Below are 25,590 nucleotides of genomic sequence, written 5' to 3'. Positions count from 1 at the left end.
CTCTGCTCAGCCCGCTCCCTCGCCCCGCCTTTCTTTATTTAATTGCATAATATGCTAGAAAATTACCTGGATTGGGGACTTTTTTTTAACCAGAAGAGGCTCACTTCACCCGATCTGGTTTTGGATTTACCGCCCAGCAAATGCTTTCTGAAGCTCTTGTAGCGCTGAAATCCTGGCTTCTTTTGCCTCCTCTTCTGCTTTCCAAGGGTCTCTTTGCTCTCAAATGTTTGTCAGTCACTTTTGGTGATGTTTAACTACGTTGTCTCTCTGCTGAACTGGTGTGTGACCATCAAACCGTGTTAGACCTGCCTAGTGCAGTTGTTTCGCAGGCACTAAGCCCACTGGGAGGATTGGGAATTGTACTCAAATAAGGCAGGCAAATTCTGTCTCCCAGATGTTACCTGCATAATGTGAGAAGGGTCAGGTCTGGGGTAAAAATCTATAAGGCTGTTGTAACTTCTTTCTGGATACCTGTGGCTAGAAAGCCTCTTCCACTTTTTTTTTTTTTTTCTTTTTAAACAAGGCAGAATTCTTCATGCCAGAAGAATTTGTTAAACAGAGGGAGGGAGGCAGGAATGAACAGGGAGCTGCTTGTGAGCTTATTAAAAGACAGAGTGGGTTAGAGCACCAGCACCTCAGCACTCTACCCGGGAAAATAAGAGAGCCTCACGTCAGGTCGTGCTACTGTCACAGCACGGTGACTCCGTCATTCCTCTGTGTTTGGGGGGGGGATCCTTGTGTCACAAAAATAATGGTGACAAAATGAGGTTGGGACTGGGCTGTGTAGAGGGAGCATTTCCAGGTGCTCTGAAACATCCCGGAAGAGATGGCACTGGGGACTAAACTGTCCTACTTAATCTTAGCTCAGAAATTATTTATAATGCGGGGCAAGTTTGGTAAAATCCCCTTTGTTTCCTTCAAAATCTGCCATCTGACCTGCAGCAGAGCGTAGTGCAGAGAGTGGTCTTGGGGATTAGACTAAAAGACTTGACAGATCTTCTTCTTCATCTGTAATTTATCTAATTCTGAGTATAATAACTGCATTTCCTGCTCTGGTAGTTGAGTCCTTAGGCGATCAGCTAAGTAAACCCATATGTACATATCCTGGTGTACCCGAGGGCTGCATCTCCCATCCTCACTGGGGAAGTTTCTCCCAACACACGATTGCTTGAGCCTCACTTCCCTTCCCCGCCGTGAACGCACTTTTGAATAAAAAGAGGAAATTCATTGTGAGAACCTCGGTGCTTTACCTTTGTATTCCCAGGCATGGCGCTGCCTCAGCCAGGGAACGTCAGGGAACGTTCAGTACAGTGCCTGTGGCTCGTGCTCCCATGCACAGGTATTTGCTTAATGTAAGGAAGGGGAAATCTGGCCAAGCATGCCGGATCTTGAGTATTGTAGGTGCTGTCTGAATTCCTGCTTGGAAATCACCAGCACAGCCAGGCCTAAACATGGATGGACCAGAGCCCTGCGTTAAGGTTGTCATGCTGCTGTGGGCCGAGGCTGAGTTGTTGATGGGGACAGACGTGCACCTCCTTTGCTGCCTTCATCAGTCTCCTCTCTTCCCTTGCAGATATATGTTGGGGAAAGGAGGAAAGCGGAAGTTTGACGAGCATGAAGATGGGTTGGAAGGCAAAGTGGTGTCTCCCACTGACGGTCCCTCTAAGGTGTCTTACACCTTACAGCGCCAGACTATCTTCAACATTTCCCTCATGAAACTTTATAACCACAGGCCATTAACCGAGCCAAGCTTGCAAAAGACAGTTCTAATTAACAACATGCTGAGGCGAATCCAGGAAGAACTCAAACAGGAAGGCAGCTTGAGGCCCATGTTCGTGGCCGCCTCGCAGCCCGCCGACCCTCTCAGCGACAACTTCCGCGAGGCGCAGCCGGCCTTCAGCCACCTGGCCTCGGCGCCCCTGCTCCCCGCAGAGCTGGTAAGCACTATGCCCCTGGAGTCCTGCCTCACCCCGGCCTCTTTGCTCGAGGACGACACTTTTTGCACTTCCCCGGCTGTCCAGCACGACGGCGCCGCCAAGCCGCCGCCTCCTGCTCTCCAAGCAGTCAAGGACAGCTTCTCCTCAGCCTTGGACGAAATCGAGGAGCTTTGTCCAGCACCTACCTCCGCAGAGGCAGTAGCAGCTGAGCCGGCAGCCGGCGACTCTAAAGCCCAGCCCAGCGAGTCCAACAAGCCCGAGGGCCTCCCGGAGGGCAGAACGGCCGAACCCAAACTCATGGACCCCCTGCCTGGCAACTTTGAGATCACGGCTTCCACGGGTTTCCTCACGGACTTGACCCTGGACGACATTCTGTTCGCTGACATTGACACGTCCATGTATGATTTTGACCCCTGCACGTCTGCCACGGGGGCTGCCTCAAAAATGGCTCCTGTCTCAGCAGACGAGCTCCTAAAGACTCTCGCTCCCTACAGCAGTCAGCCAGTAACTCCAAATCAGCCTTTCAAAATGGATCTCACAGAACTGGATCACATCATGGAGGTGCTTGTTGGGTCTTAAAAATATTAAGAAATATAGCAACTTTTTTTTTTTTTTTCTTTCCTCTGTTGGTTTTGTTTTTGTTTGGTTCTTTTTGTTTGTTTGTTTGTTTTTTTAAATTTTATTTTAAGTACCAGTATATACACTTGGTAGTATTTCCATAGTCCCTCCCAGCCCCGATTCACAGCACTGTGCATGCATCCTTGCTTGCCTTTTTTGAAAAGAAAAGGATCACACTAGTTTTTGCTTCGAGCAGAGTTGGAGTGCCTTCATCCATGTATGACCACTTCTAATGTATTTTTTTTAAAGTGGTTCCTCAAGGAAGACCGAATATCCTGGTATAGGAAAGAAGATGTATTGTAGACAATGTTATGTTATTACAAAAAAAAAAAAAAAGAAAAAAAGGAAAAAAAAAAAAGGTAAAAGCTAAGCACAAGGATTATGTTGGGGAAAGCTGTAAATTGCATGTGCATACTTGTCTATTTTTTCTATAAGTTTTATTGCAAGAGGTAAAAAAATTTTATTATTTAGATAATCTCAATACCATTTTAGCCCTGTATAGGTTGACTTTAGCAATTCAGCCTTTTGGAGGCATTAACCTGCTCCTCTTTAAGTGTTGCATTTACATGGCTGTTTAGAAACTGCTGCCCAAATTTATTTTATATTTTTGTACAGATTCTGCAGTTTATGGTATTGTTTTTTCTAAAAACAAATGCTGTTTATACACACAAAAAAAAATAGCTATTTTGATAGGATTTGCTCACATAGTTCCTGCATAATTCAGATGTACAAGAACCACTTGTACTTTTATACAGAGTTGTAATGTTTTATATGTGTATGGTGCAAAGAGAAAATTGGATCAAATAAGCCTGCAGTCGGTTTCCCTGAATGCAAACAAAACAAAACAAAACAAAAAAAGTGCTTTAAGAAAGGGCTGGGAGCTGCTTCTGTCGGAGTTTCACAAGTGTTTGCTCCCTGCTGTACCCACTGCGCACTACTGTGATTCCTGAAACTTAGAGCCATGTCCTTTTCCAACACGTACGTGAAGCAGTTGGCAGGAAACAGTTGTGGAACTTCACCCGCCGAGGTCCCGCCCCGGGGCCCGCCCGAGGTGGAGCCTTAACCCGGCCGAGATCGGCGCCTCCTTCCCCCGGGAGCTCCCGGGAATTCTGCGAGGGGAAGAGACGTGCCCGCAGCCCACCGAGAGCCGCCTCCCCTGGCGTCTGAGGGGCACAGAGCGGGGCTGGGAGCGTCCGCTCGCCCTTTCTTGGAGCATTTCTCCTCCCCTCTCCCACCTCACTGTGCTAAGTGCTGAAAAAAATAAAAAAAAAGGCAGCTTCAGTATTACTGCAGTGAAGCTCATCTCGTACCTGCACTGGATGGACTCGCTTTAATATCCATTGCTGTCGAAACTGGAGCCAGTCGTGTGACGCCACTTGGCATCTCGTATAGAGTTGGGTTCTTGTATCAACTGCGTTACCTGCTTTACACTTTATAGACCCGTTTTACAAGGAATATACAGACACAGCTTTCTATGCATGGTCCCCTCCACCCCGTAACACCTGAGAAGTCTTCTTACTGCACCAATAGCCGGTTGGGTTTTTTTTTTGTTGTTGTTGTCGTTTTGGGTTTTTTTTTTTTTTCCCCCTAAGTTCGTTGTGGTGTACATTTAATTTAAAAAAAAAAAAAAAAAAGAAAAAAACAAACAACAAACTGTTTGCAATGTATCATGCCTATTGCTGAAGTTGCTATGGCATTTTAGTTTTCCAATGGTACTTTAGTCGTCGAGTGCCGGTTACAACCTATATCGTTGACATGCCTATGGCTTCTTTAGGAATAACTTTTGTATTTATTTAAGAAATTTTAAATTATGTTTTACGTCATTTGGCAATATTCAGTCAATTCTGCTCCCTTCTTGTCATGGATGAAATTGGGTCTTGCCTGCCTTGTAAGGAGGAGGCTTTTTTCGTAAATTGGCACTTTAAAACGGGCCATATATATTTATTAGTACATAGATAGATGTAACACAGACATGCACAGCGACACAGGATGAGAGCAAAGACATTTTTTGCAATGAAGGAACTCCTAATGGAAATGAAATGCATCATGCACAGCTGCAAAAGGCGCTTCTGGCTCCCAGTTAATCTGCCAGGGAGAGACAGGGCTGGGGAGGAGGGGGGCACAGGGGGGTGGGTTTGCTTTCTCCTTTTTCCCAAGCTGAACTCCGGGAAGCACTGGGGCGCTGGTGGATTTGCAGTCATTACACAGACTAAAGAGAAAGGAAGTTATTGCTTCAAAGGGAGAACCATTGACCAAGTGTGTAGCTTTAGGGACCAGGGGAAGGGAGGGTGGGGAGGAGGGGGACAGCTCCAGCTCCCACCCAGCCCTTGTTCCACAGCAGTTCTCAGCCCTCACAGGAGAACCCACAGCCTTTCTGTCTCTCCACCTCGAGTACCTGGGAGCACAGTCCTGGAACAGCACCAGGCTCACACGACAACTTGGTAGGCACTTGCCTTACAGTGGTTAAAAACCGATTTGCAGGACGCTGGAACCGCCTGGTTTTTTGGGGTTAATTAACTATTTACACCTGCAGAAACACCACCTGCCAAACGAAAGCTCCCATCAGTGCTTTTTTCAGAGACCTGTGCTGTTCAGGGGAGTCAGCTGAGGTTTTTGTCCCCAGAGAGCAGGAGCTGAGCTCTAAATCCCCTTTGCCCCTTGGGGCAGTGTCTGTGGCTCCTTGGTGCTGAAGCGCACGTCCCGTGGCAGAATCCCCCCAGGAATCCCACGGGACAAACACCTACTTGATTTGTGGGACTCAGCAGAGGGTTGGGAAGGCTGGTGCAGGCCTGGGCTGTGGCTTTCCCCCTGCACAGTCTGTCTCCAGCTGGGTCTGTGCTGTGGTCCCAACAGCAGCTAAGCATGGAATTTCTCTGAGACCTACACCAGGGATGGAGATCGACATTAACGTGCAATGAAGTGACAAGATGGGAGCAGAATAAAGAGAGCTTTGGATTTGAAGTGATTTTTTTTTTTCCTTAAATTATTTATTCTTTTTTTTTTTCTTCTGTAAATATATTTATTTTATTGTGAAGCTAACAACATCTGGATTGTAACATGTACAGAATGTATGGTAGGAATGTATCCTCTTGTAGGAATGTAAATCTGTATGAAAAAGGGTATGGGAGCCAGATTCAGAAAGAATTGAGTTCCAGTCAGGATATGCATGGAGCGCAGGATTATTTTTGTTCCCTACACTCTTTTTCTAATATGGGTCTGGTTGTTTGAAATATGCAAAAAAAGGCATGGAGGAGGGACAGGTTTATGTTCAAAATTAGTCCTAATCAGGCTCCTACCCCCCACTGGCTTCTCGAGAGGGGCCTCCCTTGGCACGCTACTGGAATCTGCCACTGAGGGCAGGAACAAACGCAATCATCTCCATCACGCAAGCCTGGGAAAGCTTTAGAAAAGATGATTTTTTTTTTTCCCCCCCCTCCTTATTTTTTTAAACACACATGGGAGGCCCAGCAGAAGTCCCTGGGGCCGGACGGCCAGAGAAGAGGGGGAAGGATGTTCCCTGCAGCCCCAGGAGTTGTGCCAGAGCCACGTCCTTGCCCGGAGGTGGGGCCGGGCAGGACGTCCCGACCGCCCCGGCTCCGTGTGCTGGGGCGGGAGCTGGGAGCCGAGGGAGTGGAAGAAAATCCCTCTTGGAGAGAGCAGCGTCTGTCCCGGGCATCCCCCGGCTCCACCTGCAGCCAGCCGGGAGAGCAACGCCGCCGTCTGAAGCAATCAGTGTCAGGAGAAATTCGGACCCCGTGCGAGGTAATCCGGTTTTTCCCCCTCAACGCCGTGTGGTAAGAGCCTGGGTTATTTAAAACCGATCGTTTTGAATCCGAAGTTTACACTTTCTGACCATTAAATTGAGTAAATCGCAATGGGTCCTGTCTGACAAATGGTTTGATTCATTCTGGCGTGTTTTGAACTTTTTGTTCTTGTTACAGGCTTTCTTTTTGGTTTGGTTTTGTTCTTTTTCTTTTATTCTCCCCCCTCCCCCCCCCCCCAAATCAGGCTTCGGTATCCTGCTTCTGTGCAAGTTGCTTTCAATATTCTATTAATTAATGAGACTGAACGTTTTAAAATAAATTAGTTCTTTTTTTTAAGCACTTTTTTTTTTCTTTTTCTGAAAGTAAGCCTAATGCAAGTTCTGGAACCTCTTTTAAAAACACAAATTGCAGATAAAAATCCCAACCTCAACTCCTATCTAGTTCTGAGCGTATTCCATACTAGTGCCTACAAAGGCCAAGATTCTGGAAAAGGTGTAAATAGTGTGACATGTTCAGTGCATGGTTGTTTGAACAGGGCTTGTTATTGTCAAAAAAAAAGAAAAAAAAAGAAAAAAAAGAAAAAAAAGGAAAAAAAAAAAAAGGCTGTATTTCCCCTTCCCCTCCCACAGACCTTAGAGCTGTGCCTTTTCTATGCAATATTACAGACATCTGAAACCAGATTACTGTATTCACATGTAGGTATGGGCTGTAATCAAAAATACAATTGGACAAATGTACATGGAAATGAGCAGTCTTACTTTTGTAGTTTTATATTATACAATAAACAATTAAAAATAAATTCTGGCTTTGTTCTTTCCCTCCGCGAAAAGAGGGCGGTCAGGGGGAGGAATGACCCCATGAGGGCTGCAGGAGGTGTCACCCGCGGGAGGTGGCAAGGGACAGGGGAGGGACAGCCCGCTGTGACAAGAGAACAAGAGAAACATCGCCCTGTGCGAGGCGTGTTCCTGCTGCGAGGCTTTTGTCCTCGCCGGCACAGAGAGGTGCCCGCGGTGGCCTTTCCCCTGTGCCGAGGGATGCTCGGCTCTGCGCAGGTGGCAGCTGCGACCCGCCCGCTTCTAACGCACGGAATGCGCCGTCCTTCAGGCAGGCGTTAAATCCCAGCAGGAAACATCCGATACCTTCCTCCACCGCTTCATTTATCAGTGCCCTCCCCGCTGCTCCAGGTGCCCGGGGTTGGCTTTCAGGGCCAGCCAGGAGGGAGATCTCGCCCCTGCCTTTGGCTCCAGCCTTCTGCGGCCGCGGCGCTGGGCTCACGAGTCACCCCCCGCGCACGCCTCGCCCGGCCTCCCCCACCCACGGGGGAACCTACCGCTCCATTTCGGATTTCCAGAGAAGCGAGAGCCCAGCGGGAAAAGCAGCGAGGTGTCCCGGTCCCGACGCGCAGCAGCATCCCGGCTGGCGGCTCGTGTTACGGCGCGGCGCTCCAGCCGCCGCCCGGGGACACACGGCCGCGGGGACACGGGGCGCGAGAAACGCAAAGGAAGGAGAAGTGGGAGAATTAAAGCCGGCCCCGGGGTTGAATTTCTGTCTGCTCAGCAAGCGCTGCGCTCGCAGCGGGGAAGAGCGGCCGGGGCTATGGAGCGAACCCTCGCCGGGGGCTCGGCTCCCACTGCGGCCCCGACGGGATCAGCTCCGTGCGGACACGGATCCCACAGGCAGCGCCGGCGGAGACGCCGCTGTTGCACCCCCGAAGCTGCCCCGCTTTTGTAGCCACCTACCTTTTTTAAGAGCTTATTTCCTCACTCGTGACTTGCCAGCGAGAGCTGCCTCCAGCGCAGAACATCCAGGCTGTGCACAGAGCCCTTCTTCTTCTTCCCCATCCTCCTGACGTGAGCGGCTTCCCACCCACTCCAACCCTCCAACTTTCCACCTCAGCGAGGGCAAATCCACCGCTCTGGGCTCCCCGCAGTGTCTGCCCCGAGCAGCTCCAGGCATTTGTCCCCAGGCAGCCCTCGCTGTGAGCCCGCTGTGCGGGGAGCAGGAGGAAGGAGCCTGGAGCTCGGCACAGGCCCGGGGTATCTCACACCAACACCCGAGCGAGGCACTCACCTTGTTTGTGGAGGTGACAGGGCCCCGGGGTACCCTGGGGACAGAAGGACAGTCCCTCCCGCCCTCGGGTGGCGCCACTGTGGCCCGAGAGTGGCGTTTCCAGGCAGAGGAGGCACCACAGCACCGGGCAGCGGCTCTTTCTCCGCTCTGGGCCGCAGTAACTGGAAGATCAGGGAGCGGAGGCCAGGCAGCCACAGCTTTCACAGACCTTGCTCAAATACACGTGTGGCCAGAAGGACACCCAAACACGGCACTGAGGCAAGGAGGGGACGGCAAAAGGAGCACCTCTGTGCACCCCCTCACCCAGGAGGGGGAATGCTCCCTGCCTCCAGCCTGCACATCCATGTGGGACACATCCACGTGGGACACATCCACGTGTTCCTCCAGCGCTGGCATTAGGAGCCAGCCCTGCTCGCACAGCACAGCCAGCTTCCCTGGGCCAATGCATCTCGTACTCACCAGAGGAAACAGAGCAGGGAGGAATCGCTGGAGAATGAAATCCCTCTCCTGCCACGGGCAGTGCTTGGTGGAGCTGCTGTGAACCACAGAGAAGCCACCAGCTCACACAGCTCAGCTGGGGTGTTGGCTCCATGGCTGAGCTGCGCAAGGAGCTGCTTCCCCTGGCTCCCCCGGCCCCTTTCCACCCCACCCCTCTCCTCTGGGCTCCCCGCTCCCACTCAGTGCCATTTGTCTCCATCACTGGTGGCTGCAGGCTCCTCTCTCTGCCTGGTCCCCGCGTTCATCATCTGCCTCCTCCTCTCCAGGCAGCTCCCTCCTTCCACAGCTCCCCTCCCTTTGGAAGAAACTGCCTTAGCAACTGGCAGCAGGCCAGCAAGATCATGGGTTTTCCCTCCCACCCTTCCTTCTCCTCCAAAGAACAAGGTGGCCACGGTGGGGGAAGGAGCCGTAAGGCCTCATGTGCGGCAGCCACAGGGGTTGTGTGCGGCGGGAGTGGGCTGGGCACACAACCAGACTTCCACCTCCCATCCTCCGGCCCTCCTGGTGTGCCAGGTGCTCTGGGGTCAGGAGCAGGGAGGGATCCTTTTACTCCTCTGTCCCTCTCCCTTTTTCAACCACCACGTCCCCAAAAATCAGCCAATTCCTCCCCAAACATCTCCGGACCCAGAGCATCTGCCAGGGGAAGGCACAGAGGGAACAAAGCTTTCAAGCAGCCCATTTCTCCAAGGATCTCCTTCCATTCTTTTGGCCCTGCCCTCCCCACCTCATGCTCCTCTCCCTGGACTCTTTCCTCTCCATTTCCCCCTGTTCACTGGGCTTCCTCCCCTTGCTTTCTCTCCTTCACACAGCTCGCCCTCCAGCCCTTGTCCCTTTCCTGGTGTGAGCAGGGGTGGCACGGATTTGTGCTTGTGCCAAGCTCTACATTTATTAGAGAGGGGGAGGAAAAAGAGGGGAAAAAAAGCCTCAACCCCCTCTTCTCCTGCCTGCCAGGGGTTAATATCGTGGCAGCCAAAGTGGCACCTTTACTTCAACCAAAGGTTTCCACCTAAATCCTTCAAAACTGTCACCTGAAGGGCTCTGCGTTTCTTGCCCTGCTTTGCTGTTTGGTGGGAAAACTTGGTGAAGAGACTTACTTGCAGAGAGGAGCACAACAGTGATTAGGACACCCGTGGTGTCCAACGGCAGCCACAGCACGGCCCCAAAACCAGACACTGCGGGAGCAAAGCAAAGGGCCAAAATGTGCCCAGTGAATCATCCACCACGAATTGGTTCAACCAGTTTGGAGTCCCACACGGGAAAGCAAAGACAACCCAGGACTGTGTCATCCCAGGCAAAGGAGTGGGGGGAAAAAGGGAGAGAAACGTGCTGGGCAGGAGGGACAACTCTTCCATGTGGCCCTGGGGATGAGCTTGGAAAGGTGGCAAGTCCCAGCTTGCCGCCTCTTGCCAGAAACTCCCAATCCCTGCCTGCCCTCCCACGCCCCGTGCTCCTGCTGTGACCTTCCTCCCAGCCCAGCCACCGCACAGCTGCTCCCAGGCAGGTCCCCCTGGGGAGCAGAGGATGAGGTGAAGGAGACTGCGGAAGGAGAAGGCCTCCAAGGGCCTGGGACTCGCCAAACAGAAGGGATGTGAGGAAAACCAACCTTCCCTGGGCTGTTCCTGGGGGACGGCAAATCCACGTGGCTCCCACTGACTTCACTTCACGCCTGGACCTGGGGCAGGGTAAGTCCTCTCCAAAGTTGAGGACGAAAAAGATGCGATTTAAAAATAAAGAGGAGTCCTCTCTCCAGGACATCCCAGCCTGGCTGGTGCTCACCAGGCTCAGAGCAGGAACAGCGGCTCCAGCTTTCCCAGACAAAACCAGCTTTGGCACCAGCTCTGGGTGCCAGAAGGTGCCCAGCTGGCTGGGAAGGGCTCCCTGGGACAGCGGCACCGAGGGAAAACTGCAGCCTCAGGAACACACACACACACTGAGCCTGTTTGCTTGTGCTGCTCCAAATGCTTCAGTGCTTCAAGATTTAAGCCTAAATTAAGATTTGAGATAAACAGCAGGAACAAACCCATTTTGGCCAGGCTCCTTCCTCCCCAGCAGACCTGCAATCCATACCAGGCAAGCAGGGCCCAACCATTTCTGGTTGTGGTGCCTGCTCTAAAGCAACTGACCCAAACTTTTTTTCCGCCAGCTTCAGTGGAACAGGCAAATTTGGCTCCGTTGTTCCAGAACACCCCGTGCCATCCGCAGATAATTCTCTGCACAGAGAGAAATGTGCCCTGACAAAAAGGGTTAAACAACCCAACAGCTTCGTGTAATATGTAATTTATCACCCAGAGTAACCATAAGAAAAGCACATTTTAAATGTGGGGTTTGACTGTGGTTAACCCTGAAATTAGGGACTTTCTATCCTTGATTACTGCACTCCTCTTTTTTTGAAGCACAGCTACCCCTAAAGCCGAGCTCAGCTCTGCTGCTTTAAACCCAGCTCCTCACACAGCCTTCAGCATGAAACAGGTCCTGCAACTGTACCTGGGCCAGCAAAAAGGCAACACCTGCCACGGAGGAGTTAAAAACACTTCGTAAAACGCTGCCAAGGGAGGAAACCCAGGCACTCACTCCTGGTTTAGTGTCTCCCAGCACCCCGAGCAGCAGAATAATTTACCAACATATAAACGGAGGGCTTAGGGGCAGCTGCACCACATAAACAGTCACGGTGGGGCTCTGAAGTTTCTCTCAGGATATGGGATATAAAGCTGGGTGAATAACTGATTTTTTCGGTTCACTGGCAAGCCTGAAAAAAAAAGTTTCAAAAGGGGGAAAAAAAAAAAAATTCATTTGGGGTCGACTGAAACAAACGTTTCGCTTTGACTTTTCAGCCCCTTTAACAAAAGTTGCTCCGAAGATCATTCCAAATGAAAAGTTGCTTCAAAGAGGAAAACCTCAAAGCCTTTTATTCAGAAGAGGCTGAAACAAAATAGGTTTGTTTCTTTTCTAGCTAAATAAAAAAAAAAAGAAAAAGTGTGGCAAATCAAAACAACTCGTTTTCATTTTGCCAAAATTTGCCCTTTTTTAGCTCAAGATTTTACCCGGCTCCAGCACAACTAATTTACACATTCAATAATTTAAAGAGAGGCACTAGCAATCCTGATGGAATACAAGTTCGTTTTGTTTGTTTTTAAAAGAAAAAAACCACCCCAAAACAAACAACAACACTGCACAAACGTCCTGAAACTGAAACCCAACAGAAAGCAAGCTCAAAACCACTAAGCTTTTCTTGGCTCGGCCAGAGAATCTTATTAAGTCTCTGAATCACAGAGCCACAGATTTGGGATGTTGTGAAAATTAAATTAGTCTTACTTATTATTAACAAGGCAAGAAAGGAACCGGGAGATTAGGATGCAGCAAGTGGCATTGTGAGCCAACTTTTCAGTCTGTTTCTGCTTTTCTCCTGTAAACCCACAATTAGCGACGCCCGTGGTGCTTTTAATCTCGGCATGCAGGTTCCTGACTCTCCACTCAGCCTAATGCGAATCCAGGATTTAATGCCGTGCCGCACTGAGATTCTCCCTGCCTTGTTTAGTTTGAAGCCTCTGCTGGCCTGGGCTCTGTAGGTGCATCTTACCCTGTGGCTGTAAATGTTTAAGGTCCAGGGAAGGCAGGAGTTAAACCCTTGGGGCTTGCAGAGAGCTCAAGTGGGATGGCCTCACCCCTCTGCCGGTTTTGTCTTTCTCACTGGGAGTTTAATATTGGAGTTTGCTGGATGGCTCCCATGCCTTGGGGGACAGAGGCTGGCCAGCTGGGACAGAACACTGCCCTGCACCATGGCACCAGAGAAAGAGATGGGATTTATCCAGATTTATTCATCCTTTCATTAAGAATTCAATTGTTTCACATGCCAGGGAAGAAGTGGGAGTGAGGCACCTAACTGCTGTACTTTTAAATTCATTTTTCTACCTGCTGCACTTTTAAATTAGCCAGGCCATAGCATGTTCACCTTCATAATTCACAGCTTCCAGACATCCCACCACACTCCTCAGTGGAAAGAAAGCAAAGAGCAGATATTCCAAACATCTCACCCAAGCCTGGGTTTTAAACAGTAGGAAAAAAAAAACAAAAAAACCCAAGCAACTGGTTTTCATATATCATAAAGAGACTTTATGATGTGACAGTTTGCTGGAAATTGTTTTAACAGATCTCAACTGAAAGTGGCTTGAAATCCTTGGAAGGTGAAAAAAAAAAAAAAAAAACAACCCCAAAAAAATCCCATCCAAAGAAGAATTCGGACCATCTCAAATCACCACTACACTATGAAACCTCAGCCTTCCCCAGGGCAAACTCCAAAGCAACATTTAATGAGGCAATACTTCCATTTATCATGAGCTCATTTGAATAGCAGAGTCCCTACACACTAAATCAAACCTGCCTGCAGTGTTATTATTAGTGTTTTGTTTAAAGAGCTCCTGTGATCCCCAAACAGCTGGGCTAGGGGTGAGCAGCTGGGCAGCTCTGCTCCCTCAGGCCTTCCAGCAGGTGAGGTGTGAAGGGCTGTCCTGCTTTTCCAGCCTCAGCTCTCCCAGGAAACAGCACTTGGGGGAGGAACCAGACAGCTCCAACCCTGCTCAGAGTGAAAAGGAGATGAAAACCCTTCCTAGGTGGATGTGGCTTTTAGTCCTGCACGGTGGGAGTGGGAGCCCAGGGAGCTCCAGCACCGATTGCAGAGTTCCAGTCATCACTTCTGTCCTTCAGGCAAAGGCAGCAGCTTCTCCTGCCTTCCCCTCCAGGTTAGAGCACCCCTCAGAACACCCAGGCTTCGCAGAGGGACCTCCCAGCCTGACTTACAGAACAAGCAAGGTTGGCTCTGTGCAGAAGAGCATGGAGAGCTGGAGTTCCTGCACCCAGGACCTCTGCAGCCCTTGGCCACACCTCTGCAAGAGATAAGCTGCAGCGAGCTCCCAGCACACACATTCCTGACCCTTGCACTTACTGCCGAGTTCACATTCCCAGATGAACAGAGGGATGAACCAGGTTTGCTCCAAATGTCCCCTCACAGCCTTTTGGGAGCAGAGCTTTCCCCTTGCCAGAGATCTCCCAGTCCAAGGTGAACACACACAGCCTGCCAGGACAGATCAGAGCCCATAGACTCACTCCTTGAAAAAAGAGTTTTCCAAGAGTTCCTGGCCCTCAGAGTGCCAGGGGATCCAATAGCAGCAGGTGAAACCTACAGGAGATGGGATGTGGTGCCACTGGTTCTCCTTCCAGCAGGGAACAAGGAGCTGGGGTTCTGGAAGCACTTCAGATGAGCAGCTCCTGTGTGCACTGTGCTCATGAGACACATCTGGACCAGCCCAAACAGCATCCAGGACCTCTCAGGAAAATTCCAGCTGCAGGGAAGGTCCCCCTGTACCAATTGTGTGTGTGTATAACCACATATAACTGTGCATGATAATTATTATATAAAATCAGCTCCTCACAGCAAACTCTAGACAGGGAAAACGGTCTGGGCAGCATAAAATCCACCAAAAAAAAGCAAATGCAAATCACTATGATTTGACATTTCAGTTGAAGTGTTTGGTCAAGGAGTGCAGCCTTGAGTTCATCAGCCCCTTCTGTGACCAGCTCCCAACAGGCAGCAACCAACCACACTGTGACTGCGGCATCCTTCCTGGCCTGGCATCTCCCTCTGCAGGGAAAAAGACACCTGGAACTCCTGCAGCTACAACACCAACTGCAGCAGAGCCTCTAAATTAATTTCTCCGAGTTACTTAGCTCCCCGCACGCGAGCTTGTTTCACAGGAGAACAGCAAGGCCTACCTCTGTCTCTCTTTCCTCTTTTCCAGGGCCAGCTCTATTTTTTGGGGAGCTTACAGCAGCGCTGGGGTCTGCTAGGCAGGAGAGAAAAGCAAACCCTGTTGAAAGTGGAGCACGCTCTCCCTTGTGATCCTACCAGCGTTCCCTCCTCGCCCTCCTCCACCTGTTTGGGCTGCTGAGAAGAAACCAGAGCCCATTATCAGGCCGGCTGCTTTGTCAGGTGCTCCTTTGATGTAAATTCAGCCGCGATCAGATGTGCTGATGGCAGCAAACAGCCGAAGAGAACCCAACGCGCCCTGCACGGTGACCTGCAGAGATTAGAGCCAGCGGGGCTGTAGACAAAGCACCGAGATTAAACGTGAACGATCTGAGAAGTCTTGGGAGGAGCACAAAAAATAAGCAATGCAGACAGAAAATAGGAAAACGAGGCAGACCAAGGATTGACTAAACCCTACTAACGCATAAATCAAAGCCTTTCCCCCACCTCTTGATACTTTAGCTTTGCCCAAACGCTCCTGGCTCCGCTGAGAGAAACCCTCAGCCCACCTTTGCTGGATTCTGCCTGTCACAGTCATCACTGCAGAACCAACTCAGCCCTTACAGGGGGGAAAAAAACCCCAGGCTTCCCCCACCCACCCCTTTCTCTTATCCTTTTTATCTTTTTCAAAAGTTTGTGGGGAGCTGGTGACCTTCTGCAAGGCCAGAAAATCCCATGCCCACGTCTAAGTTGAAGCAATGCCACATCTGTGCAGCTCCCCTTCCTGCAAATCCGTCCCTGCCTGCAGCACAGCTGCATTTTTGCAAGGTTTCTTTAAAATTTGGAGAGTAGGGCTCTGCTTTTGAAGGTGGAAGCATTTAATTTGGGGCAGTATAGCACAGCATTCATTGCATTACTGAATTTTTTCATTTTTTTAGCTGCTGCTAAGTGGAGATGTTCTGCCCCTGCAAACTCTCAGATTTGAGGACCATTTCTGATTTTTGGGACTCAGCAGTGTGCCAGGTGACAGGTATTCAGACACCCAAATTCACCAGAGAAAACTACTTTTTTTCACTGATCAACCTCTCTGCAGCTAAATGAGGCCTGATGCCTTATTACAGGCACACCTACCTTTGGAATCCCAGTTGCAGACAGCTTTTTCTGTATCCATCAAAAAGGGAATTTCTCTAGCAACAGTCAAATTCCTCCTGCAAACACACTAAAATCCCCTTTGCCACAGCACACCATGGCTCTTGTCGTCACCACCACGTGGAAACCAGGGCAGCCACATCGCGTTCACACTTGCAAACACAAGGGTGAGATTTTCCAACCCTGCTGCCCACCAGTGGCAGAGGAAGACCAAGATGTCAGCGAGGCAGGTTTCTGCACACCAGGCTCGTTATTTGCTAACGGGATCTCAGCTGTGATCCTCACTCCAGGGATCAGAACACTCAGGAGTTTGTTGACAGCAAGTCCTGGACTCTCTCTCCCCTCCTGCTGCAGTGGGCAGTGCTGCACCTCCCCAGGTGTCTCCCTACATCCAGTCTCAGGGGAACGAGGCTTTAATTCAGAGATGAACATTTAAATGCACGCACTGCAACATTTCAGCAGTGTCCTGAGACAGGTTCAGCTCCCCTGTGCCAGCGTGGTCCTCCAGTGCACTGCACAAACCAAACACAGGGAATAAACAGGAGCTGCAATGGTCCTGTAAGCCGGAAAAGACCAAATTCCCCACCTCTTCAGCCCTGGACTGGGGAGAATTGGCTCAGGCCACCTCCTGAATGAAAGAACAGCTTTCCTAAGGACTGAGCTCAGCCTGCCAAGGAGCTGCATTGATTGGAAACCTAAAGGACAGCTGTTTGCTCCTCCCTTTCCACCCTGTTTCCTCCCCCCACAGCCAAAGGAGGGGGAAAGCTGCCAGAAGAGACTTCATCTAGGTGGAAAAGGATAGAGGGAAAGGGAGAGGACACCCCTTCAGAACGGAAAAGGGGCAGAAAATGTTCCTGTGGGAGCACAAAGCAGCCACACAACTGCTCCTTTTGCCACTGTCAGAGGGAGGCAGCTCAGCCCAAGGGAGAGTGGAGCAACCTGCAAGGCTCTGAACAGCTGCACAACACCCGTGGCCAGCTGCACGTTGATTCTGAACTGGCCTCAGCATTAACAAAGTGACAAAAGGCTTTAGTGCTCCTAAAGAAAACACAGTCCCTGCACCAGCAAAATAACACAGCCTTGAAAAAGAGGAAAAAAAAAAAAAAAAAAACAAAAAACCAACCCTTTTTGGTAGTAGAATTCATGTGCAAACAGGTTTCAGGTCCAAGTTGCTGAGATTGGGAGAAAATGTTTGATGATATTTGGGGCTGGAGACCGAGAGGAAAGGGAGGATTTGAAGGTGTTTAGGGGGATGCTTCATGACTGCTTTTGATTGGTTTCCAAAACATCCTTGTTTTCTATTTGTGCTAAGGCTTCCTGTAGTTTAAAAGCCAAAATGTGATCCGGAAAGGCCTTATGGATCCTGAACCAGCCTCTGCATCTTTGGAAGTGCCTGTTAGGTACTTTCCACTCTGCTCTGAATTCCTGTGGAAGGAGCTCCCACATCCTTCTCAAAGACTGTTGTGAGCAACTGAAGTGCTTTACGGAGAGATTCAGCAAATCTTGTTGCCTAGTCTTCTGCAAACTCCTTGGACTGGTGAGCATAAAGGAATAAAAAACCCCAAAATCAGCAGTCCAGCTACTCATGGAGCATCTGCACACAGCTGCCAGCGTGCACTTGTTCTTTCCAGGTAGTCTCCTCACGCTTTTCTTTTCCTCAGCTGAAGAAGACCTGAAAAACCAGCTCCAACCACAGCAAAAATTACAGCTCAGCAGACCTCAGTGACAGCCCAAGAGGACATCAGAACACAGACACCAGACAGAGACAGTTCTGCCATGACCACACACGTGTCTCCTGCACCTTCCACTGCACCTCAGTCTGCTCCTCTGATCATAGAGCTGTCCATTGGCTTTGGAAAGATATGTTGGGATAAAGTTTTGTGGCAGGAGACCCTAAACTAGGAAAAGTACTTTGGTGACCATTTAGTGAATCCAGACATGAGAGTCAGAATTCACCTCTGCCTGTGAAATGTGAGACCCGTGCCAGTCCTTCTCAGATATTGCTGACAAAGAGTTGATCTCTGCAACCCATCTGCAACACAGGGTTAACAACACACATTACATTTTTAAGTACAGGCTGACAAGGTGAAAACAAGAGCTCCATCAGTTTTGGAGCACCTGACCCCCAGTGCCACAGAGCCACGGCTGAGTATCAAACAAGCAAAGCTCCAAAATGCTTAAGTTACATCCCAGAGAAATCTGCATTTCTGCACATCCCAACCAGGCAACTCACGCTGGGTACCAAATGACAGAAGCACACAGGTGACTTGCACAAAAAAGCTGGCATGGCCAGCTGCTTCCAGCCAGGAGAGCATCACACTCCACTGTGCCTCCTCTGCGATTTCCACCAAGGGCCACCCCCATTCCCTTCCTCTGCAGGAAGCAGGGCCCCTCAGAGAAGAGTTCCACTGCACTGTGCTGATTCAGAGAATAAATCTGCACAGGGCACGAGGCAAGGATCAGGTGAAGACAGGAGGATATGTAAGCAACAACTGTCACATTGCAGACACATGACAGGACTGAGGCTGCAGTTCCAAATCCCTGGCAGAGCTTTGCTTCAGAGGATTTGATTTTACACCTACAGCAAGCAACTCTTAATGTACCTCCTTATCTAAAAATGATTTTTGAGAAAGGTCTTGTAACATCTGTATCAGTGCTACAACAGGCACCATTGGCTGCATTTAAACCCCTTAGTCTGCAGCCCAGCTCTCTACCAACAGTAGTTGACAGCAGTAGTGGGGCTGTGGTGATGCAGCTCCCACTCACCCCACGGCTGTGACACGTTTCCTCTGCAGAACAGGAACTCAGACTCTTGCATCTCTGAGGCTCAGTTCCAGATTTTGGAGGAGAGCAGCCAGTGGGCACAGTGTGTGCACCTGTAATCCAGCCCAGGCTTTCCCTTCTCTCCAAATGCTCCTGCTCCTCATGTTTGTATCCCACTTTCTCCACCATCTGCTCCTCCTACAGCTATCCCAGCTGCCTATACTCTTCACCTTCCTCTTTCCCCTACTCAGAACTTCTGCTGAGCTCTTGCTTTGTGCTTTCTCCCAGCTCCTTCTCCCCTTGTTTTTAGCTCTCTGAATTTAAATGTGTTTCTTCCCATCTCCTTCCACATTCCAGGATCTCTGGAGGGAGCAGACCAGGCTGCTTTAGTAGTGGCCGTGCTCTTTGGCAGAGGCCAGAAGACAAAAGAAACTTCTCTGATTTTCTAGCAGACACTCCTAGCAGGTACTATGCAATTATTCAATGGCATATGCTTTCGTAAGCTATATTCAAGTGTATTTTGCAACCAATCCCGTATTTTTAAACTGCTCTGAAATTTAGAAGATAAATATGCAGAGCTGCAGAACGGGCACAAAATACAATGGTTGGACCAAGGGTGATTCATCTCACCTGCACTGAGCTACATCCCTCACATCCTATAAAGCCCACCAGATATTCAGCTCAAGGGCAGCAGCCCAACAACAAAACTTTCCACACCATGATTTCACTACCAGGCAAAACCCTGTACAACAACTCCGTGTGATGAAGAGTTAACTTCAGCAGCCACTCGCTGCATTTGAGCACACGCACACACGTTATTTTGCAAGCTTTACTTCTGGCACCTCAACATGAATTTGCTGAGCTAATGATATTCTGAGAAGGCGTCAACGTTGCAGGTGCTGCGGGCAGCCCAGCACTGCCAGCACCTGCAGCAGGTGGTGGTGCTCTGGGCAAGGCAGAGCTGAAGCCCCGGGTGTCACAGCACAGCCTTTCAGATAACACAAGCAGAGCCCAGCCCTTCCCAGCAGTCACTCAGGAGCCTGCAGCTCACTTCACAGTGGGATCTTTGGACTTTGCTTCATGGCCACGTGCCAGCTGAGGGAATTGCATCTGAACCAGGTGTCCTCCGTGCACGTGAGCACTCTCTCCTCAGTGACACCAGTTCTGGGGTGGAAGTGATGCACCCTGACACGTCTGGTGACAACGCACAGCAACACAAACGTGCACAAAGTATCAACTGCCATCCTGCCCACGAGGCTACTGGCAAGATTTACCTAGACAAGGTATGTTGTGTCAACGGGAACAGCGTGGAAGGACAACCGCGATGCAGCTGAACCTGTCAGCCAAAACCTTCTGCATATGGACAAAGCTGCCTGTACAAGACAGAGGAGAGAGGCAAGAGCATCCTGTCTGCCCATCCCACCATCAACAACAAAAAAGGAGGCTTAAGCTAGAGGACAAAATGCAGCCCTACATTTTAAGGCAAGCAGCACATCTACCCCAAAAGGCTGAATCTGGATGTAAGCTTTTGAAAGTCTGTGGTACGCAGAAAGAACGTAAAAATCCCATAAACGCATTCTGGGTATTACCAGGTTTCACAAAGTTTCAGCTTGGTACATCAGTCACAATAGAAATCTCCTTCTTCCCCCTCCCCCAGCCACGGCAGGCCACCAGAACTGCACTCAGAGACTGGAAGACAAATGGGCAGCTGCCTCTGGAGGCAATTGTGAGGAGACTAAAGATCAACTTGCAGCTGGCACTTCCACCCCCACCTCTCCTTAATACTTCAGTCCACTCGCTGCCAGACAAGGATCATGAGTCAGCTCCTAAACATATTCTCCCTGAAACAATAGCTATAGCTCAGCGCTGCAGCCATCCCACTGCTCCAGCTCCAAGGGACACGCCACAGCCACGGAAACAAAGGCACCAATTTTAACCTACAGCAGCCCAACGCCAGAGCTGAATGATAGAATAAGCATGCTAAAGAATACTGTGCTAAACCTGGGAGATTAGCAAGGCTAATTTTGACATGTAACAGGCATGAAGTCAGTGCTGTAACGAAAATCTGCAGAAACAGCCAACAGGAGTGGGTTTAGGGCTACATGGTAAAGCAGATGGCTTTTTGCTTAAACCTTTTTCTGCTACGGCAGGGTGCAGTTTGATACCACATCATTGCGTGCTGCAGGACTAATTAGAGGGCAAAGGAGACAATTTAGCTATTACAAATTAACTTCACCATAGCCATTGGAGCTGCCCTCTCAATTCTGAGCAGCCACCACTCACTGAAACTCCTGCATTCACAAAGATGGAACCCCAGCACTGGTCTCTCAAGGACATTTCAAGAAGTAAAAGGTTCCTTTTGCAAGGACAACCTTTCAGCTTACCCAGCTGATGACATCAAACTCAGGCTTTTCTGACCCAAGTGCTGTCAGACAACAAAGGATTCAAATGACAGATAAAAAAAACACACACTAGAGATTTCTCAGAACTAGAGATCAAGTGATGAACTGGTGGTGACTACTGAGCACTTAAAGAGTTGTGCACAGAGTAAAGAAATGGACGTGTCTATTTACCATCAAGAATCAGCAGCACCCAGCACATGCCTTACCTGCAGCCAGTCCACTGGGACCCTCTGATGAAACGTTGCTCACAGAGCAACAGTGCAAGCTAACAGGAGAGGAGGCTTCAGTGACTGCTGTGTTTCTGGTTTTTTTTTGTAGCTCAGAAATCAGCAAACTCACCTGTCCTTTCTCGTCTCACCATGGCTGGTGTTTCTCACAGCTGAGTATTGCCAGTGGCTTTGAAGAAGTCTCTAACCCCAGATATCTCTAACCCCAAATATCTGTAACCTCAATGAGCCACATTGCCCTACAAGCCAGAAGAGAAAATGGAGACAAAAGTAAAAGACTGACTCCCAAGAGACAGGAGGACTAAAGGAAAATCCTGCCAGGTGTGGTTTGTGGGACTGAGCAACACAAATCAGAAGTTCCTACAGCGCTTCAATTTTAACAGACTGATTAACAGAGAGGTGAATAATGAACACACTCTGTTAAAAAAGATAGCAGGCTGTATACATCTGTATCTTTTAAATTATTTTATTTTGTGTAAGCTAAAAGGAAATTTACACACTTAAATCTCAAAAGACCTTGGGCATGCATATTGACCTTTTTAGAGGTTCTTCGACATAGCTCTCTTTTTTCCATAGGAATTTCCCCAGACATTTACAACCCATAGTTTTTTACTGTATATACAGCCTAAAACCATAGCAATCTATGATTATGTCATTTTACACTGTGCAAAATCAAACAGGAATAGTGGTACAACAGAACATAAAAATTTTCAAACAGGTAAGTTTCATTGTAAGACATTCATATTGTTTTGGTCCTTCTTTTCCAAATCAAACTGATTAAGAGCAGACAACCTTCTAATAACCAAAAAAAAAAAAAAAAAAAAAGAAAAAAAAAGAAAAAAAAAATCAAGTGTTCAGACAGTAATCCATAACTGGAACAAGAAGTTACTGACAGCATACCTTTCAAAAGGCTATACAGTGACAGAGCCATACTACTGAAGTTCAAGAACATAAAAACTGATCAGCCAACCAATCAAACAGGGGGAGGGGATGGGGGAAAAGAAAAGGAAAAACACATCTTAAGCTTGTTAAAAACACAAAAGAAATTACTGGGTTTTAAAGAAACAATAACTGAAAAACCCACAAAAGGGACAACATAACCTTCTGATTTTTTTTTTTTCCAGCAAGAAGTATTTTAATATATGCAGGAAAGAAAAAGTTGCTCAATGCAATCTGAAAGTCTTAAGGGGGAACTTCACAGATTGTGAAGATTGAAGTTTTCATTATGTGTTTATAGGATTTTTTTTTAAACTTTTAAAAGTTTTTTAAGAAGGACACCACCAGTGTATTTCACAAAGACATAAATGTATACAGCCCAGCACAACAAAAAGAATAGATCTTCAAAAAGATTTACCCCCAATTATTTACATTTTTCTCTAATATAAATTTAGGACTCCAGTATGTAAATAAATATACATTACTATGTATACCTTTCTAGTGCTGCTTACCAACAAATCATCTGAACTTGATATTTTTTTTTTTTAATTAAAGCAAGATTGCTTTTTACGACCCGCAGAAGGGAAGGAAAAAAAAATCAATAGAAAACGTCCAATTCACATCACTTTAGTCTACCTTTTCTTGGCAGCTTGTTGAAGGTGTTAATGTGGCTGGGAACATCAACACCTTGGCATGCATGAAAGTTAAGTCAGGAAGGCTAGAAATCACCTTGGCAGCCTCTTCACTAAGATGTTCTTCCTTTTTAGGCTTCCTGTTGGGAAGAAAAGAACAAAGTGCATTAATCCAGGACCTGATATCCTTGGGATCACTGAAACAATCACTGATTGAAGCGATGTTCTGGCAGCTTGTCTCCCACTGACAGGCACTTCTGTAAGCTACTTGAAGGTAGTCTCTAATGTTATAATACCTACTTGCCTACCAGTAATGTGTTAACAGAGAGTCAGCAAAATGTTCCTGTGTATATTGTTGCAATAAGGAAAAAAAAAAAGTCCTATTCAAATGACAATTTTTACAGGTTTTTTTTTTCTTTTTTTTTTTAGCAGCTTCAAAACTTACTTGAAGAGACAACCATGCCCATATTCTAGAGATAAAACAGCTGGAGCATTAGTTCTAAACTACCTAAATCAGGTACAATTTTTCAAAAACAAAACGGAAAAGATCTTAAAAGGACATTAAGAAACTCCTAAGTCACTTCTCAATCATTTTAAAAGAAAAAAGCACTTAGGCTGTGTTTTCAACACAGCTGTTCTCAGACTGCACATCATGCCAGTCTACACTGTGATCCCAAAACCTTTTCTCCCCCTCAGGATTCAGCAGCAGCAGAAGGTGCCTCACAACTAAGTGTATCCACCTGCTTTGAAGTGCAGGAGTATGAGTAGCCATGATACATACGGCAGTTTGGGAATCACCAGGGTTTACTTTGCCTTTTGCATTATTCACAAGAATTACTGAACACAAATAAATAAAGAAATCTGAATCCCGTGTCGCTTGGTTCTTACTATTACGCAAAAAAACTCACACTCCCCAAGTGAAATGAAAGCTGGCTCAGACTGCCACAGACCCCTCTCCTTTGCCCAGACATCCATATTTTACACACATCCGGCTTATCTTTGAAGAACACTGCGAACATTATTCCAGTTTCAAAAAGGCACCTGCTAAAAATCCTGTAATGATGTAAGAAATTCCAACTGAATAAGCTCCCTCACCTTTGGGGGAAAAGAAAAAGCTGAGACAAAACGCTCAAACCAAAGAAACTGCTTTCCCTAAAACACTTCAGAAATTTCCTTTCTGTATCTGGTCTCATTTATAAAACTTTAAAACAAGCCCATGAGAGGGTGATGTCCACTCCAATCATGAAGCAGCTTGTACTTTTTGTCAGCCCCCATGAGGGTTGTTTCTCCAGCTGAGCAGAGCCCAGGGGAAAGCAAGGGGGCTACACGTTTGCTTCCACAGCAGCCTCAGAATTCCTTAGCTATTAGAAAAAAAGAGCTGGAGTCAAACACATCCCTGACATCTGAAGATTGTGTTGACCACCATCACTGATCATTGTGCTGACACTGAACTATCACTTTTGCTACTTGAAATCCCCACTGGATGAAAGTTCCCTAGACGAGGCAGTCTAAATACCAAAATCTGACTTACCTTCACAGAACAGCAGTATTTTTTTTTTTCCTCTACTGCAACGGAATTTCACGAGCTACTGACTAGGCAGATTACCAAATTCTGGAGGATAAACAAAGCTGTGTGCTGGATTTACTGAAGGAAGAAGCAGAGAGCCAATGTGCCTCCTCTAACAACTTCACAGTCAGCTCTGCTTGCACTCTAAGGACTATCTCTGAGCTGTTGAAATGTGGTTCTCACCCACCACCGTGTTATCAGTATCTGGTGCCACTATTAATAATCACTTACCACAAGCCTCTTAAAGGTACAAACTCCTGATGATCAAGGACTTAGAGCTAACAAAGGAGTGTTTGACAGAGGAAGCCAAGGGAACAGGGCTGCCTTGGAGATGTTCCTGTAATTGTTCATCAGATGGAGCTCACACACTCTTTGCTATTTATATTCCTCTTCCTCCTCTGCTCAACTACAGCATGCTAAGGAATGGCACTGCAGGGTCCCAGAGGCAGCACTGCATCTCACTCCATGGTCACATGCAGCACCTTTATCACAGGACAGTGCCATCACTCCTGCTGTCCCAGCTGCTCTCTCTGCAGAACAGATGTCAACCTCACCCAGCTACCAACTGCTCCCCTTCTGGCTGGAATGTTCCCCTCTGCAATCACTGATCTGCTCCAATGCAATGTAAAAGGTGTCTATAAAGCAGGAGAAGCTAACACACTAACACAGCAACCACTGGCTTAACCGTGACCAAGAACTATAGATACAATCACTGGCTAATGAGACTCAAACTCTTTTTTGAAATCATCTCAGTGCAGAAAGGGGTGAGATGGCCAAAATTCTCCATTACTGAATGGAGAGAGGCAAATTCCTCTGCAATACAATAAAACTGGCCTCTGCAAGTACCTTTCTGGGTAACAATCAACACTTATGGTAGCAAATATCATCAGGGCAGAGTTGCACTCCTCATTTCTAGGTGCCATGGCTTAAAGAACAGATCCCTGAGGGAATGGACTGTCAGTGGCAGCTGTACTACTTCTGCCTGCTTTGGAATCACAACTTTTGGTTACAAAATCATGAAAGGACCCATCCCTGGATCAAAACAAGGTCTCTGCCTCATTCAGGTTTCAAAATAATCCTCTACAGCACACTTTGTCCCCATCCATCTCTTCTCTTACACTAGGTTACATTCCCTCCCAAGAAGGACAGGAGGAAAACCCTACCCAAGCATTTGTACCAGCCCCTCTACCTGCAGGCACCAAATTTCCTTCTCAAAGGCATGTGAACACTAAGCCACAAGAAATGAACCAGACTGAGAGGCAGGAAAGTTGTTGGAAGAAAATCTGG

The 25,590-nt window shown here is 48.1% G+C and overlaps 2 protein-coding genes across 15 annotated transcripts in view; one reads left to right on the top strand and one right to left on the bottom strand.

The window, feature by feature from the left end:
* SERTAD2 (SERTA domain containing 2) overlaps positions 1-3,208 on the top strand; it is a 74,602-nt gene extending 71,394 nt beyond the window's left edge. For all 12 annotated transcript variants that reach the window (XM_066177740.1, XM_066177738.1, XM_066177735.1 and 9 more), the window contains one exon: positions 1,574-3,208. In XM_066177740.1, coding sequence (XP_066033837.1) covers positions 1,578-2,516 — 939 coding nt within the window. In that variant the 5' untranslated portion in view covers positions 1,574-1,577 and the 3' untranslated portion in view covers positions 2,517-3,208. The remainder of the gene's footprint in view (positions 1-1,573) is intronic.
* Positions 3,209-21,622: 18,414 nt separating this feature from the next.
* AFTPH (aftiphilin) overlaps positions 21,623-25,590 on the bottom strand; it is a 40,967-nt gene continuing 36,999 nt past the window's right edge. For all 3 annotated transcript variants that reach the window (XM_066177728.1, XM_066177727.1, XM_066177729.1), the window contains one exon: positions 21,623-22,876. In XM_066177728.1, the coding sequence (XP_066033825.1) occupies positions 22,732-22,876 (145 nt within the window). In that variant the 3' untranslated portion in view covers positions 21,623-22,731. The remainder of the gene's footprint in view (positions 22,877-25,590) is intronic.

The sequence above is a fragment of the Chamaea fasciata genome, unplaced genomic scaffold (assembly GCF_029207755.1).
Source record: "Chamaea fasciata isolate MVZ Bird 193981 ecotype frontalis unplaced genomic scaffold, bChaFas1.0.hap1 SCAF_3, whole genome shotgun sequence".
In the NCBI taxonomy this organism is placed as follows: Eukaryota; Metazoa; Chordata; class Aves; order Passeriformes; family Sylviidae; genus Chamaea; species Chamaea fasciata.
Note: the sequence above shows the minus strand (reverse complement) of the source record. Positions and strands in the feature narration are given on the sequence as shown.